This window comes from Melospiza georgiana, chromosome 13 (assembly GCF_028018845.1).
Source record: "Melospiza georgiana isolate bMelGeo1 chromosome 13, bMelGeo1.pri, whole genome shotgun sequence".
Classification (NCBI taxonomy): domain Eukaryota; kingdom Metazoa; phylum Chordata; class Aves; order Passeriformes; family Passerellidae; genus Melospiza; species Melospiza georgiana.
Window position 1 is genome coordinate 18145788 of NC_080442.1, and position 17586 is coordinate 18163373.

Consider the following 17586-nt stretch of genomic DNA (forward strand, 5'->3'; position numbering starts at 1 on the left):
TCCTCCGGGCCGCCAGGCGGCGCTGTGGCGCTGTGGCGGTGCTGAGGGGGGCGCGGTGCTGAGGCGGCGCTGAGGCGCTGTCATGGCGGCGCGCTGAGGGCTGCGGCGGGAGCATGGCGCAGCCGCCGCCGTTCCCTGCTCGCCTCCCACCGCCCTTCCGCGCCTTCCCGCCGCCCTTCCCCGGCCCCTCCGTCCGCCCAGCGCCCTTCGCGGTAGGGCCGGTGGCACCCCCGCCTTTCTTCTTGCCGCCGCCGCCGAGTGCGGGTGAGGGGGGACCGCGCTTCCCGCCGGGCGTCCCCTACTTAGCGGCGGCCCCGCCGCGGGCAGCGGCCGAGGAGGAGGCGGTGCAGCGGCAGCAGGATGAGCTGTGGCTCTCGCAGTTCCTGGGCCGCCGCCGCGCCGCTCCCCCGCCGCCGCCGCCGCCCGCCGCCGCCAGCCCCAGCAGCGCCCGGGCCGTGGCGGTGGCGGCGCTGGCGCGGGTGGCCCGGGTGACCGCGCTCTGCCGGGCGCTGCGGCGCAGCGAGGAGCAGGGCGACGAGCCGGGCTGGGCCCGGGCGCGGGAGGAGGCGGAGGCGGCGCTGCGGGAGCTGCGGGAGGTCGTGCGGCCCCTGCGGGAGCCCGGCTACGGCGAGGCGCTGCGCAGGAAGGCCGAGAGGGCGAGGAAGAGGAGGCTGCGCCTGCAGCGGAGGAAGCTCGAAGCCAGGGCGGCCAAGGAGGAGGCGGCGGCCCGGGCCGCCGAGCGGGAGGCCAAGATCGACCAGTGGCGGGCTAAGTGCATCCAGGAGGTGGAGGAAAAGAACAGGGTATGGTCCCCAGTGCCTGGCCCTGCCTCTCGCCGGGGCTCCAGGGCAGCGCGGTGGGGCAGGGGGGACCTGTCGGTAGTGGGGTCGCGGCGGGCTGTGCCTTTCCCACACCCGGCTTTGGCCCCCTTGCTCCAGTGGGTGCCGCTGAGGTGCTCCATGACTTCAGCGTACTGAGAGACGTGCTGTTTCCAAGGCCTGCAGCCCTGCTTGCTTTGAAGTCTTGGTGGGCATCTCGGTTTTGCCATCCTCATCTTCTAGGCCTTGACATGAAATTGGGGTTTAAGTTGTTTCTGAACTCCTGGAGGTTTTCCTCTGTGGTCCAAGTGTCGGCCTGTCCACGCAGCTACCTTGTGGTGGTCAGTGCTGTTTCAGTATCCATCAGCCTTCCCTCCTGCTTTCATCCTTCTAAAGTTTGTGGTTTACAAGCTTTTTGATGTTATGGGGAAGTAAAACATCTCCAAAGCAAAAAATACCACCTCAAATTAGACTGGTTGAGAAGTGCAAACCTTTCTGTTTGTTTTTGGCTAAAGAATTCCCTTTCTGCTGATCTGGGCTGGGTTGGTCCAGAGCAGCTGCTGAGGTAGGATTTGTGGTCAGACTGTGGCAGGTTAATGCTCTTAATTGCAGAACTGTGGAATCAGGATGGTTTCTGTTTATTGTAAAATATTTACTCTAAATTTCTGTGGTTAAAGATTCTCAGGCTTTCATCATTCATAAATCATCTAGGAAGTGTTCAAAAATGTGTGGATGTGGCACTTGAGGACATGGTTTACTGGTGAACATGGTGGTGGTGCTGAGTTGACAGATGGATTTGATGATCTTTTCCAACCTTAACAATTCCATGATTCTGTGATTTAGCCCAAATTTATGAGTTCCACAGCATTTTTTTTTTTCTGAAATCTGTGGTATTTTAGCCCTTTTTTCATAAAAAAGCAAGGCTAGATGGTTGGCTTGATTTGTTGCTGTGAAGTCACTCTGCTCTCCAGTGCTTTGCTAATCTCTGGAAATACCATTTGATTTGTATCTTTGAGGGATATTTCACAGATCTCATCTGGTTTTTTTCCTTCCTTTCCTAGGAACAAGAGCTGAAGGCTGCTGCTGACAGTGTCCTGTCAGAAGTCAGGAAGAAACAGGCAGACACAAAGAGGATGACGGACGTCCTGCGCGGGCTGGAGAAGCTTCGGAAGCTGAGGAAAGAAGCTGCTGCCAGGAAAGGTTCATTGCGAGATTTTTCTAAACTTCTTTAATTGCACACACAGGAAATAAGATGAGGGTGCCCTGTGCTGACTAGCAAGGTACAGCTTCAAAAAGCTGTGTCTTCATTGTGATTTTAATTACAAGAATAGGTACAAAGTGCTGAATTCAGTGGTTGTGTTTTTATGTTTCCAAGCTCTTTCTGGAAGAACGATTATTCCAGTAAGAATTCTGTCTGTTAACAAGGTTAAATTCATATTCCTCTGAGATTTTCCCAGCTCTGCTCTCAAGTCTGGTATCAAACCCCCGTCTGAATCTGAAAACTTAAAATCACTTCTCTTTCTGTTCAGGTGTTTGTCCACCTCCTTCAGCAGATGAAGCATTTGAAAATCAGGTGGAGAGTCTCAAAACGTTGCTCAAAACTCGCACAGAACTGTATGAAGCTGAGGAAAGAGCATTAAGGGTTATGCTGGAGGGAGAACAGGAGGAGGAAAGGAAGAGGGAAATGGAAAAGAAACAGAAGAAGGAAAGGGAGAAACTACTACAGCAGAAACTGGAAATGGATTCTAAGCTCTTTGGGGATCCAGGTAAATTCTGCCTCCTGTTCTTAACAGTGTTTTTCCACATCACATCCCCATCTCACAGACACTGGATTTGAAATGCAGGCACAGATCTAGTTTGGAAAGGAATCGTACACTGGAGTAATTTATGGTCTGAGAATGGGGGATAAACATAGTGCTGTTAACACCTGTGGTGTAAGAGGAGCTGCTGAGCTCTTCAACATGGACTGCAGCACATCTCAAGCTGGTTTCGTGTTGTTTTGCAAGAAGAGGTTCTAGATGAAACCGAAGTGAGAATAAACAGAATGGATTGAAGATTTCCAGCACCATAGATGCTTTAGTCTGGTGCTTCAATAAGTGTGACTCAGGTAATCTGTAAAGATTGATTGTCCATATGTTCCCCTTTTTTAGATGGTGGAGTCAGGAAGTTTTGCTAGTCTTGGCTTTCCTTTGACAGCTGTGGTACAGACCAGGAAATGTGTAACATACAAACAGTTGAGTTTTATATGTTACCTAAGGACCTGATGTTAGATTACAGTTGGGCAGTAGCAAATGATTTTGCACATTATGGGCTTCTGAGACTGACTAGAATGGAAGGTTTTTCTGGCTTATTGAACAATTTCTGTGTCTCTGTTTTACAGCTGAATTCCCCCTTGCCCACCTGCTGCAGCCTTTCAGAGACTACTACTTACAAGCTGAACATTCTGTAGCAGCTCTAATCCAGATCAGGTAAAACCAAAGAAAGGATTTTATCATCAGAGATGGCAAACACTGTTTTTTGCAATTGTAAATTCAGTGCCCCTTTTGGTTTGTCAGCTTCCAAATATGGTTATGCAATGGATTGTTCTGTTTTTTTCAAGTTTCTTGCTTGAGTCATATCCAACAGATGCCCGTGTGAGGCAGAGAGCACTTCATGCATAACCATTCAATTTAACACCAGAACATTGAATTTTCACATTTGTCTTTTGAAAAACAAGTTTAAGAGTACAGGTATTGTGGGTTTTGCATCAATCAGTAATATCTGTGTGGGTGTATAATAAATCTTACCCCAAATTAACCCCAGGTCTCCTCTCAAACAACGCTCTCTCTGTTAAAGGCATGAATGGGATCAGTACTTGGTGCCAGCTGACCACCCCGAAGGAAGCTGCATCCCTCCAGGATGGGTTCTCCCGAGTCTCCCCACCAGTGACACCTGGGCCACTGCTGTCAGATAATTTTGCAATAAATTATTTCCACGTTGGAGGATTGCTTCATTATTACTGCGTGTAAATATGAGAGGGCCCAAAGAGGAAGTCTCACCCTCTCTTTCGGCAGCCAGGTACTGCAAAGTCTTTACTAGAACATCTTGAAACAAAGTTTAAGAATTGTTTTTGCTAATTGACTGTGCAGGGAGATAGCTGAGCAAGCCCAGAGCTGCCAGGCCTCTCGTGGTGTGGAATTACAATCCAGCTGTGAGTTATTGCTAAATCTCAGTCTTAGTAAAGGAACATTGCTGATGGTGGTATTTGTGCCAGTATTAACATTATATTTTTAGTGACTTTTATCTTTATAAAGGATGATGAAAGCTTCAGAAAAGAAGAAATTTTTAAATAAAGAAGAGATCATTAGTAAGCATGTTTTTCTTCTTAAATGAAGCATGTCAAGCATCACTGTCAAAATAGTTCCTGTATTTTTGGGTGTAGAGACAAACCTATTACAAGTTTAAACGAATTCTGAAGTACAAACAAGACAGGGTTTTTCAAGGTTGATTAAGGCAGCTGTTGACATTATACTTTTGTGGACTAAAGCTGATACCAAAACATGGAAAAAAATTCCCATTTGTGGTGAAATAGGTCAGACAGCCATGTGAATAAATACAAATTTGATTAATAAGCCTGCTGGAAAAAACCCAATAAAATCTGCAGTCTAACGTACTGTGTTTTGACTATATAGATATTTTTGTATATGTCTATAATATTTGATTAAAAACCACAGCTTTATTTTGTAAGTTGGTTATTTTGTACAGAACAAATGGAGAAAAATGGATTTTTGTTTAAAATATTTTCACGCAAGGGAAGAGATTTGTTTGAGTACTTTGCATCAAATACAACTCCAGCAAGGAGAGAATTGTTGGGAGGAGGTTTGTGTGAAGGAAATCTCCCTCCTGCAAGGTGACAGAGGTGACACCTGGTGTCAAAGCTTTCCATGTTCTGAACAGTTTGCTTGTAACTGTGATGGGCCATATGGATTTGGAGCTTTGCTGTTCTGCACAGATTGCTGTGGCAGCTTTCCAGAGCTTCAGTCCTTATTCTTGCTAGCCCCAGTGTGTGGGAATGGAGTTAATCTCTCCATGCTTTGCCTCTTGGCGTCACAGCAGTGCGTAATTCACGTGTGTCATTGCCTAAATCCAGCACCTGGGCCTTAGGGGTAATGTCAGTAGTGTCCTGGCTGAACCTTTGCACTGGTTTCTGTCAGTAAGAGACACAAACTGGTGGTTCCTGGCAGAACATGAGTGCAGAAGTTTGCAGTTCTTGCTCTGTATGCCCAGCATACAGATTGCCATGAAGTTCTCTGCAGGTGCTGTTCTGATTTGCTCTTCCCTGCATCCTCCCATCCCTAATGTCACTTCCAGCATCTCATTACTCCAGACCCAAGGCTGAGTCAGATCCTGGGAGTCTTCCCTGATGAAAAGGCACAAGATCAAATATAAAAATAAAAACAACTGCATAAAACCAATACAAACCCAACACTTTCAGTTCATGCAGCTTAGTGACCAGAGGATGCTCTGCTTAAACAATTAGGCTCCTTATCCCATCAGCATGTCTGATGGAACAGGCCAGCTGCTTAAGCTACGATTATCTTAAAGCTGTCCAAGTCAGCTGCTTGTCTGACACTGCAGGAATTTAAAGAGCTGAGCAGTAGATAAGGAGGCAGCAAAGCAGCAGCCCTGTTCTCCCTGCTCTGTGAGGAGAGAGCTCCATGAGTTCATCTGATGGTAAGGACTGCTTCATATTGCTAATAAACACAGGGCTTGGAAATGCCAGGGGAGGATCCACCTTTGGGTATGTTCTGTGTATTTGCTCCTGTCTAATGACATCTGCATTAAAATGTTTCATAGCTTTAGTGAGGAAGTTGTTGAAGCCACAGATGGGGAGGAATGTTTAAAATCTCAACTTATAAAATACATGGACACATGGTATTAATTTAAAAAGTGTGTGTTCAGACTTCATTCCCATTTTTCTGAATATAATATTTCCCACTGTTTTTAAATTTTAAAAACTTAGTGTAGCTCAGAAGAGAGATGTTGGCTGTGAGTTTCCAAGATTCATTTGTAACGTATTCCTCCCCTGGTCCTGGTGCAGTTTGGGTTTTCCTGCTGTTTAGGCACATCCTTTTCCAGATGTGCACTGGTTCATGCACTGGCCATTGTATTTGATGAAAGTGGGCAGGGCTCCTCTGGAGAACATGAGGTCAGAGCCCTTGTAGGAGTTCCCTTCTGGTGGGAGTTGGTGTTTATGACTGATCCTCTTTTATCCTTTTCTAGTAGCATTTTTGTTGTGATTGCTCCTGCCCCAAAGTACTTCTTGTTTTCTAAACTGTGGTTTTGGGGATTAACACTTCTGTGAGCCTCTCTTAAAGCACAGTACTTAGGCAGTCAAATACAGAGAGCTACAGTACCATAATCCTCATATTTTCTTCATTGTGGCTTCAGACACACTCACTACCCATCACCATCCCTTAAAGTATCATCTGAACCTGAGTGGAGCCATTCTGGGTGACAGATGCTGAGACACCACTTTCCTGAGCACCCTGGGATTTTGGGGAGAGCCAGTTTACAGCCCAAGCTGCAGGAAGGTCAGTCCCCCTGCCTGCAGGAGCTGCTCAGGAGTAGCAGAAAGCTGAGGGAAGGTGGCTTTGCTTGCAGATGTTTTCAGGCGTCACCTTAGTCAGTGCTGACGTGGATTGTCCCTTAGGCTGAGCCCTCTTAAGCTGAGCAGGTGGCCTGGCTCCACGTGGGATCCCAGCACGTTGCCTGTGCTGTGTGTTAGTGGCAGGACATGTGCAGGAGCACAAAGCTCCTTTGGGGCTCTGCTTCTGCAGGGGCATTAAAGGCTCCTGGCGTAAGCAGCAAAGTGACAACCCTGTTGTCATTCTGATATCACTGGCTGAGTGATTGTGCATGTTGATTGTGTGTGTCACTTTCTCTGGCCTGGAAGCTCTTTGTGAGTCCTTTGCCAACACAGGAAACTTCCCTGAACCCCATCTCCCATTATAGACTGATTTTTGCTTTAAACAGGCAGTTCTGTCATCCTTGTGTATATTCTTCAGCATATTTACTTTTAGTGGAATGTTTATCCTTGTTGTCATAGAAGCTGTTTGTTTTTAAAGGAAAAAAATAATTGGGAAAAGCACTTAAGGATGTCACATACATATTTACTGTGTGACCCGAGGATGAGTGCTAAGGACTTTGGGATGAGCAGGCACATGCTGCCAGTACCAGAACTCAGTGAAGACTGGCTACCAGCTCCTAACAGTTTATAATCTATAAAAGAAGTGATTTTACACACTGTCATCACTGGGAAGCTGAAAGCTCGAGGCTTCATGTAGCAAGTAATGGCTTTTTAGTAAATTGAGACATTTGTAGAGACCTGATGGAGTATTGAAAATATTGAAGTAATATTTTCCTGACAGCATTCCCAATTCACCGGCAATTTTTCTCTCCCCTGCAATTCCTGATCTAAAACCATCACCACACTTAAAAATGAATGCATGGATCCTAAAAGCTAATGTTCAAAATTGCTTGTTTGACATCCTCCTAGTTCCCAAGCTTGCCTGATGCACAGTCTCCTTGCCTGGCTCCCAGTAAGCTGTTCCCAAAGGAATGCCCTCACCCCAGCTCCCTCGGGATGCTCTGTGTGATGGCTCAGCAGCACGAGGCCATGTGCATGAGCCCTGTCACCACAGCTTGTGCAGACAGGGGAGACCTGCAAGGTGTCCTCCTTGGCTGTGCCTTCTCCCTCTGTAACTGGAAAAAGTGCCCAGTCCATCCCCAGCTTGGGGAAGGGAGTGTGTAATGGCAACAGAGAGAGAGGGAGAGACAGGAGGGATGGGAGAGATGGAGGAGAAAAATGCTCAGGATCTCTGCCAAAGGAAGCCATAAGCTTGGTCAAGTCCTTCTGGCTCAAGCTGAGAATAGCAAAGGTTAGTTCAGACAAAGCTTCCTGGTGTCAGTAAATAAGATTTTGCCAATCTTTTTTTACCCAGCTGGCACTTGAAAGAGCTCATCTTTCTCTCCTTCCAGCCACCTTAAGAGATGTTCTTACAGTTTCTGTTTCCCTTCCTCCAGCAGCAAGAAATCAGGCAGCAGCAATGAACTACCTGGATGAAGTTCCCTTCCGGACAGCCATGAGCCTCAGTGGGGACTCAGAGGGAGAAATCCCTTTAGTCACTGCCCCAGACATTGAGCTCCCTGACTGCACCGACATCCTCATGAGCACCATGGTGAGTCCACACCCAGCCACTGCTGGGGGATGCTGGAAGGAAACCAGCAGTGCTCCCATGAAAGAAGGGAAAGCTAACTGTTCTCCTCCTCACTGGCTGGTTTGCAGCAATATTGGGAGGAGGTGAGGATGATCTGTGGTGTGTAGCAGTGATGATGGGGTTGGTTTGGGGTTGCTTTCTAAAAATCCTTTCTAAGAAGGAAGGTTAGATTTTTCTGGGATAGGAGGACAAACTTCAGGCTCTGCTCTGGGGTTGTTTCCTCCTTTGGAGTTATTACTGTCTCATTTATTAATGATATTAATTAAATATTTACCAATAAATCTACCAGCTATAATCAGGCAATACTGCCTATGCCAGAAGCATATAGATAGAGTTTATATACATATATATATATATACCCTGTGTTTCTCCCTATTTAGTGATGATTTGATGCTTCCCTCTGAGCCAAACCATTGTGCTGCTGGTCCAGGCTGATCCTTATGGAGGGACGTGAGGGTGTTTTCCTTGGGGAGGCTGATTTGGGTCCACGGCTGACCCAAGTGGCAAGAACAGTAAAAACAGCATTCCTGGGCTGTGAATGTACTTGCCTGCCTGTCAGGAGGAGACCTTGTTTGGAGAGCTCTGGGACGGGCAGGGCTTGTTTGTTCCAGGAAAACCCTCAGATTTCAGTCACAAACACACTTATATTTTAAGCTGAACTATGTGGAAATGACAACTCTGTTTGGGGAGCAGCCGAGACCCTGGCGCCACTAGATAATGCCATGGCTGCTTCTGCTTCTGCCCGAGGTGGCATCTGCCCTCTTGGTGGCTTCTGAGCCCCTGAAGTGGCTCTGCCAAGCGCTGCTAATGAAGGTCACAAACAAACTCTGCCACCATTCTGGGGGCAGCCTGTGGCTGGATGCAGTGCCTCTCTGCAGCTGCCTAAAATTGGGATGTCTGCACATTCCTGCCTTCCACAGTGACACAAACACCTCCAAGCATAAAATACTTTTCCAAAGAATTGTAGGTGCAACTCACTATAGTAATGACTTCATAGATAAGAGTTATTTCAAATATAAATTTGGGGATTCCCTGCAGAGATGTGGCTGGCGCTGCCCAATCCTACAGCCAGCCCTAGTACTCAGGGAAATAGCAGCTGATGTGGGAAGACTGTAGCCCTTAAGATGCCTCGTGGAGTGCATGGTTTGCTCCATGCCACCTGGTCTGGTTTCACATGTCCTCACCAGCTGTCTCTTGCTCTCCTGCAGCACGACTTCTCGCTGGAAAGGAAGGTGCTGTACTGGGTGGAGGTGGCCTCTCAGCAGCAGACCTCCCGCCATCGAGTCACCTCCGAAGTCGTCCCCACGGCTCCCCCGTGCTGGCTGCTGCTGGTGGACCCTGCCGACAGCTACGGGGGGCGGGGTCGGGACGGGGCGGTGCGGCGCTCCATCAGCCTGAGCGCTGCCGACAGCTCCTACGGGCACGCCCGGGGCAGGGCGGCCCTGTCCGACACCGAGAGCGACACCTGGCACTCAGACGAGGGCGAGTACTCGGATGATGAGTACTCCTCCACCTCTTGGGAAGAGAATGACAAGGACGAGTCACACCTCTCCAGGAGGAGAAGCTCTGCGAGAAGTGTGTCTTCGCGGCCCGGCTTTTACCAGACCCGACCAAAGACCTCACCCGGCTTGCTGGAGCCCTCGCCAGAGAACAGTGTCCACAGCCCAACCAGCCCAGACCCCAGCAAGCAGAGAAGATCCATGGTGATATTTAACAACATGAAGAACGAGCTAGAAGCTGCCAGGAGGAAGCTGGCTGCTTTGGTGCATCCTTTGAACAGAGCTGCCACAGGGACCAGGGGGATCCTGGTGCCACGGCTGCTGCCCCAGTGCCCCGGCACCAACGGCAGCGTCAAGTACAGGCCAGATCCAGACGTGTCCCAGCAGGGCACTGCTGTGCCAGCTCCTCCAGACACAGCCTCACCAATCCCTCCCATCAAGCAGCACAAGCCCACGGTACCGGTGAGAAGCTTCCTTTGGTGGCCCTTTGTTCATCACTGGGAGATGAGGGAGGTGGAGGGCATCAAATTGGTCTCATTGACTGGGGGCTGGCCAGGAAAAAGGAAGCAAAATGAGGCTTTGGAAACACTGGACCCATGAGGAATTGCTGAAGTTTTCACAAGAAGTGAAGAAAGGGTTTGATTTTGTCACTGAGGCTGAAAGAAGCTTTCTGGGTACACTTTTACTTGCTCTGTCCAAAACATCTGTGTTTTTCCAGAGTAGGGTCTAATCTGATTCTCAATTGAAACACTAAGAAAAGAGTGAAATATTTGGGGGGGTTGTCTTCTTTTTGCTACATTATCCCATTCTAACAGATATAAGCGGGGTTTGTAGGGAAATATCCCCTTACAGTCATTATGTCTTTTCTAGGAAACTTTGGACTTCCTACTAGAAATACAGATCATTTAGTGATAGAGACAGTGATGTGAAAGGATGGAGTAAGTAGTACTCTGTTAGCTTAAATCTGAGTTCCACCCTGCTTTTAAGAAATTGAATCTAATCCAGCTGCTTGAGAGGTGTAGGAGATGAATTACTGAAAACCTGCCATAAAACCATCAGACACTTGAATGACCAGGTTATTTATATGCAGCTGCATTTGACATGGAATAATTAAGGGGAGATTAAATCCCCATGTGTATTTGTACAACACCCACCCTGAGCACTCTTCTGTATCTGTAGCTGACCCTGGATTTAATTAAGTCCAGTCTCATTTGATGCTCATTTGATGTTCCTTGTATGGGAATTTTCCTCTTCTGGAGAGAGCAAGGTAACCACCAGCATTCAGAAGCATTGCCCCAGCCCGGGTTGTTTCACCTCATTCCATGACCTGGAGCAATAACACCATCTGTTTTTTTCCTTGCAGTCCCTCAGCCCCTACACTTCCCTCCCCCCTGCCTCCACGCCTGGACGACCTCTGAGCTGCCACAGATCCCAGCCAGATTCCTCGGCTGACCTGCTCTCTGCCCTGAGCCAAGAGGAGAGAGACCTCATCGAGCCCGTCATAGCCCTAGGCTACCCCACCCAGAAAGCCATCCTCACCCTCCAGAAGACAGGAAGGCAAAGCTTAAGTCAGGTTGGTGGAGCTGGCACAGCACTGTGAGAAGCTTTTGGTAAAGGAAAGCTTGATTTTCGTGGAGAAAGGCATGGCTGTCTTCTTTGGGGTAGATTTTTGACAACCTTGCCTTTCCACTTTGGTGTTGGACCACAGCTGACAGGATTTTCCATGAGATTTCACTTTTGCTGTAATAAAATAGCAATGAGCCGCCCTCAGCTTTTCAGCGCATAATCATGGCTGGCTTTGTTATCTGTTCAATCTGTTGTGTGAAGCATCATGTCCTTTTGAGGTACAAATTTTGCCCCCATATATGGAAACTTTTTGCACATCATTTTTCCTAGCTGTTGGATTCGTGTGATTATTGCCATGGCTCATCCTGTCAGAGTGGGACTGCAGGAATACCTTGGAGATTTGGTTGGGCTCTCTCCAAAACACAACTTCCCCGTGTTGGAGCAAGCACGGAATCCATGCAGACATTGCAGCAGAGTCCCAGAGCTCTTTTCCCAAGGAACCCTCTAGAATAACCTGAAATTTATTGAAACATAACATGCAGCCTCTTCCTACCCCTGGTATGTGAGTACATCCCTGCCTGCTGTGCTGCATCCCCATTCCCAATGTCTCTGTTTGTCCAGATGAATGTCAGAAAGGTCCAGGTGGGCTCAGAGCATCCGTGACATGAGGGAAGCTGCTGGCTCTGACTCCCTTGGCAAACTTGGGGCTGGACTGCCCATCCCAGCAGAGGATTTTAGGGCTAAATTATCCAAGTAGTTCTTGCAAAGAGAGAAAGGTCTTAATTACAGCTGAGCAAGAGGAATTTCCATGGGGCTGTCAGGCCCGGGAGCAGGAGCAGATCCTGGCAGGGCATGAGCAGGCAGAGCACCAAGCAGCCACTGCTGGCTGCCAGTCTCCTTCCCATTCCCCTGGGAGCTGCATGGGCCAGCCTGGACAGAGCTGCTCTGTGGCTGAGTCATCCTGCAGCTTCCGGCTCCCTCCCTATCAGCCCAGCTCCCCAGAGCTCCCTGGAGTTTCAGGTGAGCTGAGGTGGGAAGGGAAGCTTTATGTCTTCAATCCATGGAGGTTTCATCTGGGCACAGACATTGGCAGAGCCCAGCCCATGTTGTTTCACAGAGCCATGCGAGGGTGTCCTGTAGCAACTGCTGGTTTCAAAATGAAGAAACAGTGCATCTTATTAAGGGTGGAAATGGGTACAGCCTGCTCCCTTCTGTATAAACACCAGGACTCCCACTCCTTTGGAGAAGAGAGTACTGCACCAAAAGACAAGGTCTGCCTACTATCCCATGCCTTCTTCACCAGCAGTTCCCATCTTTCCCATTTATGCCCAATGCAGCCTGACTTGTCATGCATTTTTTACAAGTACCAAACTACCAAATTAGTCTAAATCTTCCTGGAAAATGTGTTCCAGTTAAAGTCAAAAAGACCTGTGCTCTTCATTGCTTGCTGGTGATGCCTGAGGTTTTGAGGTGTGACAATGACTACTTCAACTGTGAGGATTGATGGAAGTACCAGATGATATGCAAAAATTGCTCAACTTCCTTGTAGTGTCAAGAGAAACTGGCAGAGCCCCCCATGATAGAGAAGGCAAGGCCTTGTGTAGCCTTCTTTAGAAGCAATGCTTTCCTAAGTTTGGTGGAAGAACTTCTCTGAAATGCTCAAGTAGGATTAGTAGCCCCAGCATGCCAGAGGTTCATCATGTAGGACATCATGGCCAAAAAGGCACCATTGCAATTTTGATCAATGATCATTGGTCAATTCAAAATGCATTGTTGGTCCATGGAGCCCTCAATGTACATGTGAGCTGAGACATGACAAAAGCAGCAGCTGGTCACTGTTAAAAAAAATCTTATTGTTTAGTCTTGAGGATACATATATATATATAATATTTTTAATGATAAAAAACATTGAGTTGACAAAGGCACTGATTTCATGCTGGGTTTGACCAGGCTGCCAGGACTGTCTGTGTTATGCTGTGGATGAGTGGCTGTTCTGCCACAACAGGGGAAGAGAATGCAGCAGTGATCTGGGGTTGTCATTAGCCTGGTAACAAGGGAAATAACATGAGGTGAGGAGTGCCAATGACCAGTGCCTGTCTCCTTTCTGAGTTACTGGGCTCCTTAAGGCTGACATTTCTGAAAATCCCTACCCAGCTGTTCAGCCAAAATAGATCAACTCAATGTTTGAGAGACATTTTGTCTTTTTCCTATGTTTTATGGCCTTTACTGAGTCCTTCTCCTTGTCTCTGGCAGTGCTGGGAAAGGTGGAGGTCTGTGTGCTGGTGAGTCTGGGGAGAAATGAATCAGCTTGTCCTTGAATGAAAACTCTTTGGAGAGACCTGTGGGATGTTTTTATTCCCCCTGCTATTGTATAGCTCATTTATTATTGCCTGTCCCATATGTTTTTGGACAGTGAGTGATTCTCGCAGTATTTAAAAGATGCTGCTGGGAATTGTGCTGTCAGCACTCCAAGAACAACGAGGAAAGCCAAAAATAACTGTTTACTTCAGTAATGACAGCACACAGGTCTCCCCTGGGTGGGCTCTGCTCTTGGACCCTGGAGCAAACCCACGGGTGCCTGAACCCCAGCACATCAAAGGGATGTGGGGTCAGCTGAGCAAAGTCATCCCACCGGGACAGGCCCTGCCTCACCCTGGAGGCCACTGCTCTCCATCTCGAGTGTTCACATGTTTGGTTTCCTCCTTGTTCCCATTCCTGCCCTGGGAGGGTGAAGGGGGGACCAAGATGTTGTCTCCCACTGGAAATCCTGCAGACAGACAGACAGACAGACCACCCTGGCTGAACATTAGATGGGAACTGGCAAGATGGTGGTGGCTCATGTGCCCTCATGGTGTGTCCCTGGGAGGTGGCAGGGGGGCTCCTGACTGGCCTTGCTCCCCATGCCTGCAAGGTTGGATTAACCTGTCTGTCTTCCTCTGCAGTTCCTGAGCTACCTGGGTGCCTGTGATCGGCTGCTGAAGCAGGGCTATGAGGAAGGGCAGGTGGAGGAAGCCATGGAAATGTTCCAGTACTCGGAGAAGAAGGTCAGAATGGGATGGCAAAGCCCAGCCCTTTGTGCTGTGTCCTCCAGGCTCTCCTTTTCAGTGGGCTGCATGCTTCCCTCTGCCTCCACAGGCCCTCCTGCAGCCTCATGGAGGGCCAGACCTCTAGGGCAGTGTCACCATAAGGACCCCTGGGGGAGGACACCTGCTCCTTCACACTTCTCTGCCCTTCCCTGTTGTGTGGAATGATGTTCACTCAGCCTCTGCACAGGGAATCCCATCCTGAGCCCACCAGCACCCACTCTGTCTCAAGCCCTGCCAGCTCTCCCTTCTAGCCCCAGGGAGGAGAACCATGGAGAACTGGGCATTTGTCTCCATCATCAGACTCCCCCTGGGGGTAATGGAGAGCCTGGGAAGGCAGAACTGCATGAAATCCAGGCTGGCAGTGTTTGCCAAGATGCCAATGCCTGTAGGATTGCCGTGCCACCACTCCTTAGGGCAGTGGCAGTGGGAGGGCACCTGGGTCTGAGTGTCAGGGAAGGGTTTATTTATTAAGGACACAGCTCTGGGTGATGTTGTGGTGCTGGGGCCCAGCCTGACCAAAGAGGGGGAGCAGGACAAATTAATTCCTGTTGTGCTCACTGCCATTCCCTGCTCTCTTCATAGTGCAGGCAAACACTGCATGGAATTGATACAAACATTATAGGGAATAGTGAAACTAGAGGCTGACTTTATTAAATATTTCTTATTTAAGAAGTTTCAGTGCTACCAGGGATATGTGTGGCCTCAATCTGGTGTCACAGTGATACAACTCAGATCTTCTGAGTGCAGCCTTGTCCCACAGCACTGCTTTTTCTGCAGCTACACAATATATCCATCCATGATAGCATCATTCTTCTCTCCTCCTTCTTCCTCCAGGCAGCTGAATTCTTGCATCTGTTGGCTCAGTTTAATGATATGGGCTTCCAGCAAAATGAAATCAAAGAAGTTCTTTTGCTTTGTGGGAATCAGAGGGAGAGGGCGCTGGAAGAGCTTGTGATGAAAACGCACTGAGCAGCATCCTGGAGCAGTCACAGCTTCCCCTCTTCACACCAGACCAGAAGGACTCAGGTGATTGTGCTGCTCCATCCCCACCCCTGGACGCACCAGATACACAATTTCAAAGCTCTGCCTTGGAGTCTCATTTTATGGACATCGATCATAAGAGTGTTTGTCATGCAGGCACTGACTGCATAGCAGGAATGTTTATCTCCTCACCCACACGTCCCCACCCTTGATCATCTCAGCTATTCAGATTAGAGAAGATCCAAATTGCCTTTGGCTTAGATTTTTGCAAAAACCAAACCAAACCAGTGTTCTCCCTCCACCTGGGGTGATGGGTGTAGGTTTTCAGCTACAACAAAGTGGGGATTCTTAAAAGATTATATAAATCAACAGAATAAATTGTTTTCCTAAAATCTGAAGGCTCCTGCAGGAACATGTGTTGGTCCTGGCTTGGGAAGAGTCTCAGCTGACTTAGTCAATTGAAATCCACTTTGATCGCATTAGCTTCTCCTTTTAAACCAGACATGTGAGGAAAATACACAGTTCCATGTGGATAAAGAAAGAAAACAAGCTGCCCTTGCTCTGAAATACATGAGGTTTATCCAGTGCAATGAAAAATGGTGGAGGCAAAGGTTTGTCCTCAGGAAACTTCACGAGATAGAACAGAGAGATGGGGAGCTGCTCACTGCCCTCATGCTCTGCCCAAATCAGGAAAATTCAGGGGATGCATCCCTAAACTGTGAAGACAGTGGTTCCAAATGAAGTGAAGCATGAATATCAGCATCAGGAACATCTGTATGCCCAAGGGAATTTCTGTATGTAACTGAAGGACTGAGAATGGGAGATTCAGATCACTGTACAGGATGTGTGTCTTGGCTTGGCAGTGGAACAGTGGACAGTGTTTTCACATGAAGTATGTTATTTTCCTGTGAATTAGAAACAGATGTAATTTCTTTGAGTAAAGATGCTTGGGGGGTTCTTCTGCAACATGTTTGTCTTTTTCTGTCAGGATGCCAGCTGGCACAACCCAGCAGAGAAAATCCTTACTTGCATTTGTACCATTTTCCATTGTACCCTTCCAAACAATCTCCCAGCACAATGTGCTGCCATCAAGGTAAAACACTATGTCCCTTCTCCCTGGATCTCCAGATGGGTGCCAGACAGCAACAGGAAGGTACAGCTCTCCATGGATGCATTGATTCTTGCCTGGGTGCAACACGGAAACTTGGCATCCAGGTGTTGGGGGAGTTGACCCATCCATCCCCAAGGATGCTTTATTCCTGCTCTTCTTTAATGGCATTGAAATGGAAAATGTGGCACCCTGTATGTCCTAGGGAGATATTCCTGGGGAGCTCACAGGCTCTTTTTGGAACTCCCAGCTCTGTTTTTCCTTCTGCTTTCCCTTGGTTATACAAGCTTTTATTTTTGATACGGCCCATATAAGGCAAGTCCATCTACAGACAGCTTTTCCTTGCATTCCCCCTTGCCAAGATGATGTCACCTTAAAAACGAGACTTGCAGAAGGTTAAGCTGTGATTAGGCAGATTGTGTCCCTCCAACTGTGATCTTTGGCAGAGTGAACACCGTGTGGATGGAAAGGGGAGGATAAGGGTGCTGTGCTGGTGCCAGTGGTGCTGAACGCTGGTGGAGCAAAGCACACTGGCAGCATTGTGCCAACTCACTGTGCAAAGGCTGAGCAGCTTCTCGCCCTCCTTAGTGGTTTGCTTGGTCCTGGATCTTGGATCGTTTCTTGCAGAGGTAAGAAATGTATCTTTTTTCCTTCCTTTGCACCTAAAATTATCTTGTGTTACTTTCTGGATCACAGTCTGGACTGATGGATGCAACAAATGGCTCTTGGGAGCATCCATGCCATACTCAACTGCCTGCCAAGACTCACACTTTCCCTCAAGTGCTACACTTAAAATCTTAAAACCTTTTGCATTTGTTGACAAATATCTTTGTAAAGCCCTGAACTGTGGAGCAGCATGTGGAAATGGGGAGGAAGTTGTATCACTTGGTGTCTGAGCTGGAAGGAATGGGTGAGCCTGCCAAGTTCTGTGGTCTAAGGTTGGCCACAGGAGCCCAACATAAATATTTTAGTAACAGAATTATTTTAACTTCATTTTAATGGATGTTTAAGCTGTTTGTTCAGCTTAAAATTGTTTTAAAGCAACATGTTTCCATGTGCTGCTCCCAGGAGAAGACAACGTGAAATGTTAATTCACAGAATTCTGTGAAATGTTAATTGGCTTTGTCTGGGAAGGGGAAAATTATTTGATAAGTTGCTGTAACATTCCACCTGGGGACTGCAATGCTGCTCAGCTCCCAGTGCCCACAGTGCAGGGGACAGGGACAGGTCTGTTGGTGTCCCCTGTGCCCCCACCAGGCCTGCAGCTCC

At 48.1% G+C, this 17586-nt stretch overlaps 2 protein-coding genes across 4 annotated transcripts; both read left to right on the forward strand.

Annotated features, from left to right (window-relative positions):
• Positions 1 to 91: 91 nt before the first annotated feature.
• On the forward strand, positions 92 to 4466 carry PDCD7 (programmed cell death 7). Its single transcript, XM_058033751.1, has 5 exons — positions 92 to 803; positions 1880 to 2018; positions 2348 to 2584; positions 3199 to 3286; positions 3654 to 4466. Exons 1-5 carry the CDS (start codon positions 114 to 116, stop codon positions 3769 to 3771), a joined length of 1272 nt encoding a protein of 423 aa, XP_057889734.1. The 5' UTR covers positions 92 to 113; the 3' UTR covers positions 3772 to 4466.
• On the forward strand, positions 3790 to 16246 carry UBAP1L (ubiquitin associated protein 1 like). Of its 3 annotated transcripts, none has more exons than XM_058033748.1 (6): positions 3790 to 3875; positions 7884 to 8038; positions 9286 to 10038; positions 10940 to 11149; positions 14085 to 14186; positions 15063 to 16246. In XM_058033748.1, exons 2-6 carry the CDS (start codon positions 7907 to 7909, stop codon positions 15195 to 15197), a joined length of 1332 nt encoding a protein of 443 aa, XP_057889731.1. In that variant the 5' UTR covers positions 3790 to 3875; positions 7884 to 7906; the 3' UTR covers positions 15198 to 16246. The 3 variants fall into 3 exon arrangements, with proteins under 3 accessions (XP_057889731.1, XP_057889733.1, XP_057889732.1); XM_058033750.1 differs by lacking the exon at positions 15063 to 16246 and adding an exon at positions 13396 to 13424 and having other exon boundaries at positions 14085 to 14175; XM_058033749.1 differs by having other exon boundaries at positions 3802 to 3875; positions 7887 to 8038.
• Positions 16247 to 17586: the final 1340 nt, after the last annotated feature.

What these genes read in the sequence shown, in the direction of transcription:
- PDCD7 (XM_058033751.1), top strand. Translation starts at nt 114, where the DNA reads ATGGCGCAGCCGCCGCCGTTCCCTGCTCGCCTCCCACCGCCCTTCCGC. An exon ending in AGGTGGAGGAAAAGAACAGG is followed by an intron (nt 804 to 1,879) that starts GTATGGTCCCCA and finishes TTCCTTTCCTAG; the next exon opens with GAACAAGAGCTGAAGGCTGC. An exon ending in GCAGCTCTAATCCAGATCAG is followed by an intron (nt 3,287 to 3,653) that starts GTAAAACCAAAG and finishes TCTCTGTTAAAG; the next exon opens with GCATGAATGGGATCAGTACT.
- UBAP1L (XM_058033748.1), top strand. Translation starts at nt 7,907, where the DNA reads ATGAACTACCTGGATGAAGTTCCCTTCCGGACAGCCATGAGCCTCAGT. An exon ending in ACATCCTCATGAGCACCATG is followed by an intron (nt 8,039 to 9,285) that starts GTGAGTCCACAC and finishes GCTCTCCTGCAG; the next exon opens with CACGACTTCTCGCTGGAAAG. An exon ending in TCCAGTACTCGGAGAAGAAG is followed by an intron (nt 14,187 to 15,062) that starts GTCAGAATGGGA and finishes TTCTTCCTCCAG; the next exon opens with GCAGCTGAATTCTTGCATCT.